The sequence below is a fragment of the Lontra canadensis genome, unplaced genomic scaffold (genome assembly GCF_010015895.1).
Source record: "Lontra canadensis isolate GAN:19392208 unplaced genomic scaffold, GSC_riverotter_1.0 scaffold12, whole genome shotgun sequence".
Lineage (NCBI taxonomy): Eukaryota > Metazoa > Chordata > Mammalia > Carnivora > Mustelidae > Lontra > Lontra canadensis.
The window spans coordinates 183,664-196,597 of NW_022631006.1; the positions used below are offsets into that span (position 1 = coordinate 183,664).

Genomic DNA, 12,934 nt, shown 5'->3' on the forward strand with positions numbered 1-12,934 from the left:
ATACTATTTTTCTTTAAGATTTTATTTTAGAGAGAGAGCGTGCATGGGTATATGTGCTGGGAGCAGGGGATGTGGGAAGATTCAGGGGAGAGACAGAGGAAGAGTGAGAGAATCTCAAGATTTCCTGCTGAGCACAGAGACCCAAGTGGGGCTGGATCCTGGGACCCCAAGATCATGGCCTGAGTCAAAACCAAGAGTCGGACAGACACCTGACTGACACCCAGGTATCCCTAACCTGATACTATTTTTAACAAAAAAGTACTTCATCTAGCTACTTACGTTAGTTTTGCATATTTCTTCTAAAAGCTACATATACTTAAAAATTCTAACTTAATGGGGCAACTGGGTGGCTCAGTGGGTTAAAGCCTCTGCCTTCGGCTCAGGTCATGATCCCAAGGTCCTGGGATCGAGCCCCATATCGGGCTCTCTGCTCAGTAGGGAGCCTGCTTCCTCCTCTCTCTCTCTCTGCCTGCCTCTCTGCCTACTTGTGATCTCTGTCAAATAAATAAATAAATAAATAAATAAAATAAATAAATAAATAAAATATAAAAAAAAATTCTAACTTAAGCTGAATAAATAAATGGACATGGTACTAAGTTATAATTCTAGTCTTATTTAAATGTTATGAATGATTTTAAAAGTTACTTATTTTACTACGTACGGTGGCATACACCTGTAGTCCCAAGTACTCAGGAGGCTGAGGCAGAAGGATCACTTGAGCACAGGAGTTCTGGGCTGTCATGTGCTATGCCAACTGGGTGTCTGCACTAAGTCTGGCATCAATATGGTGACCTCCCAGAAGCTGGGAACCACCAGGTTACTTAAGGACAGGGTGAACCAGCCTAGGTAGGAAAATATGTAGGCAATAATACAACATAATAATACTTGTAAGTATGCCTTGAAATTTCTAAAGAGGTGACATTTAGACCTCCAATACTGACAGCAAATATATTAAGCACATGATTATACAATTTAAAAAAAATCACTATATTAAACATGATTCCTTCCTTTCAACCAAGTAACATGGTGTACTTGATATTTTATATTACCTTGACAATGATCTATAATATGTATTTTATATCACAATTCAGTATACAATAAAATAAATTTCATATATATCCTATTTGCAATGCAATCTGGTATTTCACACTCTATCCTATCCTGTTTTGTTTTCTTTTTATTAATGCTGGCTGCAATGACTTCATGATCAAATCTTGGTCCTACAGTTTGAAAAACACTCTTCCAGAATACTAAGGTCAGTTAATATTCCAAGTGTGTGTGTGTGTGTGTGTGTGTGTGTGTGTGTGTGTGTATATATATATATATAACACTTCCCAGTCTAAATTTTCTCAAAATAGAGCTTTATAGGGATGCCTGGCTGGCTCAGTTGGGAAAGCATGTGACTCTTTAGCTGAGGGTAATGAGTTCAAGTCCCACATTGGGCACAGAGCTTACTTTAAAAAAAAAAAAAAAAAAAAAAAAAGAGTTTTGTATTTTCCTACATTTCAAAATACATACCTCAGAAGATCTTTATGCTGGGCTCCAGGTGACTGCCTGAGTAATTTAGGTGATGATTCTTCCAACAAACAATCAGTTATTCCCACACTATTAGTGTTGGGTAATGTATGTTTTTTGGCTTTTTGGAAATCCTCTGTATATTTAAAACCCAATGTTAACAATATAGATATACAGGAAGAATTTTAAAATAATATACATTTCAAAAAACATCTTTATTCAAAATTACAAAATATTACCTGAGTTGTAGAGAATACCTCTACATTCCAAACACTCCCAATTTTGTTCCCATGATCGTAATGAGGAACAAGCTAAATGTGTTCCGCTAGAACCACAACACTGACAGCGCTTTATTTCCCATTTGCTGAGGACATAAACAGAAGCAGATGTTTACATTGTGGTATTAACTTGGTCTAATTCCAACCACCTGCACTGCCACAGGACATACTGTCCATCTCACATATAAACAATTATTCTTCCAAAGGAGGGAAAATAAGATTATCTGCTTTGAAACTACATTACTCTTTTTCTTTTTTCTCTTTCACTTATGTTTGTAACCTCCTGCTCTAAATATTCACTAACTTAAAATACCTAAATATCAGCATGTACATGCACATACACAAGACCATAAACACCAGAAAGAATAGGATTAAGAAGGAAAAAAATTTCTTTTATATTTGGAAATTACTAGCTCATAGGGAAATTGCTATATAAATGTAGCTAACATGGAAGAAGGATCAGTAAATACATTATCTTACTTAAAATATTATTTTTCACATTCATTGTGAGGAATTACTTCCTATAAAACTTGTTTAGACACCCAGTATTGTGCAGCCCAACAGGATCCAGACTTACCATCTTGCTCATATTTATATTTTCTCATTTGCTCCCTTCCAACCCCACCTCCATGTCTCTCTACTGGATTGTGTGATGTATGCCAGTACATACTCACATTTTTTGTATAGGTGTGGGGCCTACTTTTTGTTTGGTTATGAGTATATGCTCTATGAATAAAAAGAGACAAACTCCCTGAGTGTGTGGATGTGTAGGTGATGAGAGAGGTAGTTGGGGGGCACCTGGGTGGCTCAGTTGGTTAAGCATTTGACTCTTGATTTAGGCTCAGGTCATGATCTCAGGGCCATGAGATGGGGCCCTATGTCAGGCTCCATGCTGGGTGTGGAGCCTGCTTAAGATTTTCTCTCTCCCTCTCCCTCTGCCCCTGCTCCCTGAGTGTATGTACACGATGCTCTGTCTCTCAAAAAAAAAAAAAAAAAAAAGAAAGAAAGAAAGAAAAAAAGAGATAGTTGGACACCCTGCCCTTCATTAGGTGTGGGTGAATCTCTCTGTGTGGATATGGGTATGGAGGTATGTGTCCTCTCTGCGTGTCTCCCCCACTTTCCCAGATAGTTCTGCCAAAGGATGAAGAGAAAGAAAGAGGACAACTAATATGAGTGCTTACTATATTCCAGCCCTAGTTCTTAGTCTACATAAAAAGTTTAATCCTCGTAATTTTAAATGATAGGGAAAATCGCTATTATCCTTCATTTTATTTTTAAAGATTTTATTATTTATTTGACAGACAGGGATTACAAGTAGGCAGAGAGAGAGAGGAGGAAGCAGGTTCCCTGCTGAGCAGAGAGCCAGACATGGGGCTCGATCCCAGGACCCCGGGACCATGACCTGAGTCAAAGGCAGAGGCTTAACCAACTGAACCACCCAGGCACCCCTTATCCTTCATTTTAAAGAGGAGGAAACCAAGGCATAAAGGGGTACATAACTTGCCTAATTAATTTCACATGGCTGGTAAGTCCCAGAGTGGGGCTTCCAACAGGGGCTTCCAACCTAGTCTACCTGGCTTCGGACCCATTCTCCTAACCACTACACCATAGTGCCTTTCAGCAAAACCGCTTCCTATCACTAGGATGAGGGAGTGAGATTAAAAAAAAAAAAAAAAAAATTCAGATGGCTAGTATTGTGTCCCAGGAGAAAAGACAAGGGAAAGCAATCTCAAGTAGCTGCCAGAAAGGAAGGGAATTTGGTAGCTACTGACTGGGCGATCAATAATATATAAGCAATATATACAGGTTATCTAAAAGAGCCCAAAATAGCGGCACCTGGGTGGCTCAGTCAGTTAAGTGTCTGCCTTTAGGCTCAGGTCATGATCCCAGGGTCTGGGATCGGGCTCTTCACCAGGCTCTCTGCTCAGCCAGGAGACTGCTTCTCTCTCTCCCTCTATCTGCTGCTCCCCCCCGCCATCTTGTGCTCACATGCTCTCTCTCTCTGTGTCAAATAAATAAAGTCTTAAAAAAAAATAGCCCAAAATAAATTTAGAGAATATCAATATTTGTAAATGTATTGTTTCTTACAAATCTAAAGTGCCTTATTATTTACAAAGCACATTTATATACATTATCTCATCTGTGCCTTAGCACAACCCTTTAGAGGTTTACAAACGAATAATCAGGGTCACCAGTCACATAAGCAAGAATATACCATACCTGACATCTTCAGCAAGATCTTTGCCCTTAAATAATTTTTAGTCTAATGACAAAAACAAATTCCAATAATGTCAATTACACTGTAACAGGCAAACAAAAGAAAAAACCCAGCCCAGAATGGGAAATCAGTAGTGGTAATAGCTGTTTAGGGAAATTTTTCAAAACTGGGAAGACATCAGCTGCGTCTTTGCAAATAAGAAATAGCATACTCAGCCAAATCACTTTCCATGAGAAACAAGGCTCCCAATATTCTGCCTTGCATTTTAAGTTTCAGCTTGCAATGTTAAGATTGTATAATAGATATTAAAAATTTATTGAATATCCTCCATGAATTCAAGAAAACTGGATTTGTTACTGTTTATTCTGCATCTTAAAAAATGAAGACAGTCTTGGGGCGCCTGGGTGGCTCAGTGGGTTAAAGCCTCTGCCTTCGGCTCGGGTCATGATCCCAGGATCCTGGGATCGGGCCCCGAGTTGGGCTCCTGCTCAGTGGGGAGCCTGCTTCCTCCTCTCTCTCTGTCTCTCTGCCTACTTGTGATCTCTGTCTGTCAAATAAATAAATAAAATCTTTAAAAAAAAAAAAAAATGGAGACAGTTTTGATTTCTAGTATCCAACACAGTATAGTGTACATAGAAGGCACAAAATAATGGTCAATTTAGAGGCAGTATCTACTGACATTTCAAAATAATAATCAATAAATTTCAAATATCAAACCCTTTTTATAGTGATCCAAAAGAACACTGCTAGATTACTTTAAGCTCTAGAACAGTGTCATCCAATAGAAATACAATGCAAGTCATTTAATGAATTTAAATTTTTCTAGTAACCTGATTTAAAAAGGTAAAAGAAATAGGTAAAATGAATTTCAACATTTCTAAATTATTATTTGCTTGACATGTAATGAATATATAAAAAGTTATTAATAAGATACTCTTAGTTCTTTTTGTCTTACTATTATGGGCTGGATTGTGTCTCCTCTAAATTTATAAGTTGAAGTCCTAAAACCCAGTACACCTCATTATGTGTATTTGGAGCAGGGCCTTCAAAGAGATAATTAAGATATTATAAAGTCATATGGGTAGGCCTTAATTTAATATTACTGGTGTCCTTATAGGAAAAGGAGATTAGGACAGAGGGACAATAATGTGAAGACACAGCTAGTAGGAAACCATGTGCAAGCCAAGGAGAGAGGAAATAAAACCTGCCGATACCTCCATTTTGAACTTCTAGTCTGTAGGATTGTTAGAAAACAAGTATCTGTTGTTACAGCAGCCATAACAAATTAAGACAATGAGTCTTCACTATGTATTTCACATTTATAACATCTCTCAATTTGGAATAGCCACATTTCAAGTGCTCTATTAGCCACATGTGACTAGTAGCTACCATATAGGGGAGTGCAGCTCTAGAAAATGAAACCTCATGAAAATACACCACAGAAGTTACCAACTATGCTGATAGCAATAATTTATCTGTAAACAGATGTAAACATGCATTTAATAAATATACTCTTCTCAAGTTAAAACTTCAAACATCCTAAGAGCAAAACTACATTTAACTAGAAAACCACTTCCTTAGCTGACAGTTTAAATAAGTACAATAAGCACAACTGGACTTCCCAGTATACCTATCAGGTGCATTATAGTCTCGCCCTTCTTTGCAACGACATCTTCGGACATCACAATGCTCATAGTGCTGCAGAAGTTCTTGATAAGCATTTTCCTCTAATTCCCAAGATGCATCTCTGTAAACAAAGAAAGATATAAAACACACTTTGAACCAAAATGTTACATAAAAGGATTAGTAATGAAATCTAAAAACAAAAACTTGTCACGCACTTAGGAGCAAGGAAAAAACTCTTTCTAGGATTCATCATTCTGTTCAAGATATGTATCTATTAGTATCATTTTATCCTGCAATTAATTATTCTTACAGTGAATTTTCAAATGTTAAATGAAACATTAGAAATTTTTTAAAACTTAATTTTTCCTAATAATTCACTTCTAATTTTTAAATTTCAAGTTTAATAACATTATTTCTGGATTCCTCATCTATAAGTATTATGAAAATCCTTATTATATATTTTAAACCACATCTTGATTCTCTTAGATAATTTATACATGCCACTTTGAAATCTTATTATACTTGTGTATAAGTCAATCAATTAATATTGTATACACTTGAGGTATTTATTAAGAGACTATAAGTCAACTAATGAGACATTAAAGTCACAGTCCCTGCTCTTAAGAACTAGCAATCTGGGAAGGAAAAGGAAGCAGTGGTAGGGGTAGGTTTCAATTTCCCCATTTAAAATGACTGCTTCTCTATGACAGACATAAGTGATTACTTTCACTGTTATTAAATCCTACATTTAACGAAAATAAATCTTTTTGTTAAAAGACTAAATGGTACTCACTTTTCAGGAATATGAATTCCCATTCTTAGCATCTCTTTCTGAAATATATCACTATTATTGCATATTGTGCATCTAAAGAAAAACACTCCTGCATTTATTGCTTGAACCTATCACGGAAAAAAGAAAATCTATTGTTAACAATTTAACCGGGTATCAGGTCATAAATTATAATAGCTAACAGAATATGTGCTACTTTTCACTTAATATATTATGAAAACATATTTTCTATGCCAGTTCTCAAGCTTTGATAAATGAAGTTATTCTACTGCTAAAATTTTGAGATCCCCCCCCCCAAAAAGTTAATGAATTGGCTGTTCTTAGCTTTACATCTATCTTTCTCAACCTTTTTATTCAATGTCATTTCCCCACATATCAAGCTGTCCATCACTCTTAGTGAATAAAGCAGTAAGAATATTGAATTACTTCATCTAGGAGGAATGTTTAAGTGTTACTTTATAAAACATCCTTGATTCTGTTTTTAACTCAATCTCTAAGGTAGTTTTTTTCCTAAAAGGGGATAAGTATAAAACCTACTCTCACTGCTTCAATAAACAGATATACGGAAGCCACAGACAGCGGGAACTCAGGAACAGAAAAGTATAAACCTACTAGAAAGAATAGCCAATGCCTAAAAACAAAACTAGTAGCGCACATTTAACAGCTATTTAACTCGTACTGTGTAGGTAACAAACACTATTTTATGTACCAAAAATAGAAACAAAATAACTTAGATCCTATTTTTAAGGTATAATGGTGAGATACAATTATATGACTTTGTAAAATGTGTGTGTGTGTGTGTGTGTGTGTTTTAAAGTATATACATGGAAGAGAAAGGAAAAAGTACCTAAGGCTACATAAGAGCCTGACAAAAATGTCAAAAGAATAGTGAGGTCAAAGTTAAGTGTGGAAGAAGAAACAAAGGTTTGCCAGGAAAATGGGACAAAAGGCATTACAAGGATAGGGAATTGCATATACCAAGTCTCTATGGCAAGAGTACAACATGATCAGGGAACTAATTAATAATATGCTTAGGGATTACATAATGGCAATTACATTATATATTTAACTCAGTAATGAGATTAGACAGAAAAATCAAAGCCAATATTATATGTGAAGAATATAGATTAAGGTATGCAGGAGAAAAGGCCAGTTAGTAGGCCCCTTCAAAAGTCTAGTTATTTTTTTTTAAGTGTCTAAAGTTATATCACAGAGGGTTTAAGGCAGAGGTTAGGAACAAAAAAAGATATACAGAAAATACCTATTAGGTAGACCTGATAGACTTGAGGATGGTTTATGAATGATGAAGAAAACAAAAGAATTCAGGTTCAAAAAGCTCTAGCAGCGGGGCACCTGGCTGGAGCGGTCAGAAGAGCATGCAACTCTTGGGTCTCGGGGTCATAGGTCTGTGTCCCACATTGGATGCAGAGATTACTTAAATAAATAAAATTAAAAACAAAGCAACAACAACAAAAAAAATTAGTCACAAGTGGGACATACACACAAAGAATGTGGGAGGAAAGCAACCAGTTACTGAAATGTCTGAACCTAAAAGGCCTTTAGTAGTAATTGTACACAGATATCAAGATCTTAGTAAATAGATATGATACAAGGGAGTGCCTAGTATGGAGCCAAAAAACAAACAAACAAACAAACAAAAAAAACCACATAGGGCATAAAGAAGATACAAGACCACTGCAATGATGGAGAAATCCAAATTGAACAATAGTGGCAATTCTCTATAAACACAGAATGAGAAGTTAGCTTTAAAATACTAATCTTCACTCTCTCCTTATAAAATCCCAATGTATATAGCATTGTAGAGGCCACAAAAGATGAAATATGCTTAACTACATACAATTCTCATTCTATTTATAGGACTGTTCTTCCTTCAACTCTTGTATTAATGAAGTTCAGAGAATAAAAATATTTTTCTTCAGCTATTGTTATATAACAGGGTAGACTCCATTCACTATTACAGTTAAGACTTGTGACAAAATGGAAAAGGCACTGTAGCTCCTTTACAGAACATGACTCAAGAATTAGTTCTTACTGGTCTCTAATCAAGTAACAATTGCATGTTCATATTTATGTCATAGAGAAGTATCCATGTGGTTGTGATTTTGTTTTACATTTGCATAAAGTAGACCTACATTTTTGTAAGTAATAATATTTTCACTTTTTTTTAAATTTTTTAAAAGATTTTATTTATTCATTTGACAGAGAGAGATCCCAAGTAGGAAGAGAGGCAGGCAGAGAGAGAGAGAGGAGGAAGCAGGCTCCCTGCCAAGCAGAGAGCCCGATGTGGGACTGGATCCCAGGACCTTTAGACCATGACTTGAGCTGAAGGCAGGGGCTTAACCACTGAGCCACCCAGGCGCCCTATTTTCACTTTTTAATGACAGGATTAGAAATTTGGTATTTTCAGTGCTCACAAAAAGCTCTATGAATACTAGAGCCAAGTTTGAGAACCTCTCTGCATTTCATTACTAACAAATAACTGAAGCAAATCTTTTTTTTCTAATTTGTTGACTGAGGCAAATCTTAAATTGTTTTGAAAAATAATATGCCCTTATAAAATTAACAAGATGACATATTTGACAGCAATTACATTCATTAATACAAACTCTTAATTAAGATAAATTACTTTTGTAAAATTCTCATACAATGTGAAATTGTTCCTCATTAGGTAAAGATAAGTTTTTATGGTATTTATGAACTACATTCCCTAGGTACTTTTATAAATACTTCTTTATAAGAAGTAACAGAATATAGGGACGCCTGGGTGGCTCAGTTCGTTAAGCAGCTGCTCAGGTCCTGATCCCAGGGTCCTGGGATGGATCCCACATCCGGCTCCTGGCTCAGCGGGGAGACTGCTTCTCCCTCCCACTCTGCCTGCTGTTCTCCCTGCTTGTACTCTCCCTTTCTGTTAAATGAATAAATAAAAATCTTAAAAAATAATAATAAAAAAATTTATAAAATTTAACCAACAAAATAGGCTTCATCCTGACACTTTTAACAGAATAATCCTAAATATAAAAAAGTTCAAGCCTCATGCAAAAAATTAATCAAGTACTTTTCTTTATCCAAATTATGTTTTTATTAGTAAAACAAGTAAAAATAGTTTAATCAATCTTCACATAGACTGCAGATGAAGGCGTAGTTTTAAAACAAAATGCACCACATATGTAAGGGCTTGGATTCTATGGTCTCATTAACTAGAATTGTCATACTTCTTCCCATATACCAGATGCTAAGCCTGGAAGTCAAGGCTTTGATACTTATATAAATCACCTGTAATAATCCTACTTATTTTAAAAATATCCATTTGCATGTTAGTCATCATGATCTCCTACCTTTTGTTACATTTTCAGCACTTCCCTTCACCCCACTGTAAGTATGGATATATAATTTCATAATTGTTTTTTTTTTAAATGTATAGTTATTTCTTTTTCTTGATTTTATTTAGTTATATTAGTTATATATATTCCTGGCCATCTGAATATTTGCTCTTTATAAAAATATATTATCAGAATAAAGAGATGGCTTAAGGTTGCTTCAGTGTTCAAATTTTGCTTTTTCTTTTTCCAGCTTTTCTTCAGTTGTCCTAAATATGATTAGCTTTGGTTTACAAATACACGATACTGCCATCACATTACGTTTAGATACTGAGGATCCCAACAGTAAGGCATTTAAACCTCTCTGGAAACCAAGGCTGTCGGTACTGCTGCTATTGCTGGTTTTGAAAACTGTACTTTCCCAATAGTAATTTCTTGTGAAAGTTCTGTGGGACACCAGGCAGATGAAACAAGCTTAACCTCGTTGCTCTATCATTGGGTTAAAGATATTTTAAGCTTTCCTGTGGAAGATTCACACTGTGTCATGTCACCTACTGCTAAAGTCAATATATGGTGTGACTTTATAGACATGAGTCTTGTAATATTTCCTGCAGTTCACTGGGCACCATCTGTCTGCATCTTCGTAGAACATCAGCACTGACAAGGGCAAAGTACAGAATAAGCAGAGGAAAGTTATTTTGTGCAGTTAGGGACACGATTGTGCTTAATCACTAAAAGGGGAAAAGAAAATCAGTTAACTAAAGACTACTGTACTATACATAAAGAAATAGGAGAAAACAATAAAGAAGGAAAGAAATCACTTAAACTCAAGAGACTGGTACAGTAGGAAAAGCTTTGGGATATTTCACTGTATGTTTTTATAGACAATGCATGCTGCTTTCCTTTTCATCTTTATACCCTATATGCAGGCTGGCTTCACAGAGTGGAGACATTTTTAGGGAAGACAAAGAAAAGGCCAAGAGTACCAGGAAATCATGAAGTTTGTCCCCTGTCCAATGGCATCATGAGGCAGCAGTTTTTAAAGAATCAAGCCTTGTTTCTTTTCTTAATGTAAGTAGTGTTTCACCTAAGGCTTTAAGAAAGAAAGAAAGAAAGAAAGAGAAAGAAAGAAAGAAAGAAAGAAAGAAAGAAAGGAAGAAAGATAGGTAGGTAGGTAGGTATGAGATGGCTTGGTGGCTCAGTTAAGTGACTGACTTTTGATTTTGGCTCAGGTCATGATCTCTGGGTGCAGGGATCATGCCCCATGTTGGGCTCTAGGCTCAGCAGGCAGTCTGCTGGAGGATTTTCTTTCTCCCTGTTCTTCCTCTGTCCCCTCCCCCACAACACTCTAGCTTTCAAATAATCTTAAAAAAGAAAGAAAGCCACTGTTCTATTCCTTCATCCTATCAAAATTCAGTAGTGACATGAGGGGCAAAGGTATTGGGCACTGAGGGTTATATGTTAGCGATGAATCACTAAATTCTACTCCTGAAACCAGTATTACACTTTATCTTAAGTAACTTGAATTTAAATTAAAAAAAAAAAAAAAAAAAAAAGGTGCTGGGAACCCTAGGCATTAATACATTGAGAATTATCCACAATGGGCTCCTGAGAACACTGTACATGATTATGCAGCAGGCAATCAAATCTTCAGCAGATTACCATTCACGGGATGAATTTCAACTGTCCATGACATTGGACTGAGGTATTACTACCTCTGTGGGCTGTTATTTAACATTAGCAGAGCACCATCTTGCCACACCTTCAATTTGACAAAATCCTAGGAGGCTGTAGAACTTTGATGACAGACTAGTTTCTTGAACTTCAGATGTGATTTTAGAGATATAGGGCCTTTTGGCTCAGAAATGCCTTGGCATCTTTCACTGTTCACAGCAGATTGAGGCAGTCAAGTATGACTCAAAGAAATACAGGCAGTACAATTCCATGGAGACCCCTCATCATTTTCTGTGTCTTGAGTCCTTGTTTTTTTGTTGTTTTTTTTTTTTAAACTAACATATAATGTATTATTTGGCCCAGGGGTACAGGTCTGTGAATCGTCAGGCTTATACACCTCGCAGCACTCACCATCACATACCCTCCCCAATGTCCAAAACCCAACAGCTGTCTCGATACCCCCAGCAACCCTCAGTTTGTTTTGTGAGATTAAGAGTCTCCTATGGTTTGTCTCCCTCCCAATCCCATCTTGTTTCATTATGCTGAGCGAAATAAGTCAATCAAAGATAGACAATTATCATATGATTTCCCTGATATGAGGAATTTGAGAGGCAGGGTGAAGGGTTTGAGGGGTAGGGAAGGAAAAAATGAGTCCTTGGTGTGTTAATGGTGGACCCTTAATCTTTGGGTTTTGGTGGTAGAGGATCTACAAATCCAATTCTGTCATAAAGTCACGAATAGTACTAAAAATAAAACGTGGTCCTTGTACCTGAAAAAGATAATTTCTTTTGTTAATGTCAATGTTAATCTGGAGTTGTCTATTACAGATTCTCAACTGCTGCCTTTCTCTGAGTGAAGGTATTTGGTATACGAATTTGATCTTTTCAGGTACCTTTGAATTAGATTATTTTCCATTTCATTGACCTCAGATTTTAGTTTACCCAGCTTTTTCTTGTGAATGTCAAGTTCTCTTTGAAGTCGTTCCATTCTGGTCTTTTGGTGTACCAACAGACCTTGAGTGTAGGCAGCAGCATCAAATCCCATACTCAACTTCTGTGCTTCACACATTCTATCCAAGTGTGCTATAAAGTATGGTCCATAAGATACTGAATACTCTGTTTCTACATATAATCAAGATGGCGTAGAAGATTTGTAACTTCAAAGGCAGGGGACATCACCCCTAGTGAAACTGCAGGGGTTTAGTAGGATAAACTATAATTTTGAAAGTATATTTTGCACTAGGTTGAGTGATCACTACTTAAGTGGCATAATTACTGTCTATTGTTCGATTCACTCATGTACTTTGACTATTATTAGTACTTTTAAGACTTTCTTGAAATATAAGGGCATTTACAACATCCCCTAACTTTCAAAAATACTTTTGTGAATAACCTGTAATCATTAATAACATTTTATTTTACTAAACAATAATAAAAGTCAAGCTCTAAAAAAAAGTGTTAAATTTAATTAAATCCTTTGTTAATTTGGCATTCTA

At 36.1% G+C, this 12,934-nt stretch overlaps 1 protein-coding gene across 3 annotated transcripts in view; it reads right to left on the reverse strand.

The window, feature by feature from the left end:
* The window catches only part of G2E3 (G2/M-phase specific E3 ubiquitin protein ligase), a 67,793-nt gene that overhangs the window by 14,689 nt on the left and 40,170 nt on the right, over positions 1–12,934 (reverse strand). For all 3 annotated transcript variants that reach the window (XM_032856212.1, XM_032856213.1, XM_032856214.1), the window contains 4 exons: positions 6,431–6,537; positions 5,642–5,758; positions 1,755–1,879; positions 1,519–1,651 (listed from right to left, as the gene is read on the reverse strand). In XM_032856212.1, coding sequence (XP_032712103.1) covers positions 1,519–1,651; positions 1,755–1,879; positions 5,642–5,758; positions 6,431–6,537 — 482 coding nt within the window. The remainder of the gene's footprint in view (positions 1–1,518; positions 1,652–1,754; positions 1,880–5,641; positions 5,759–6,430; positions 6,538–12,934) is intronic.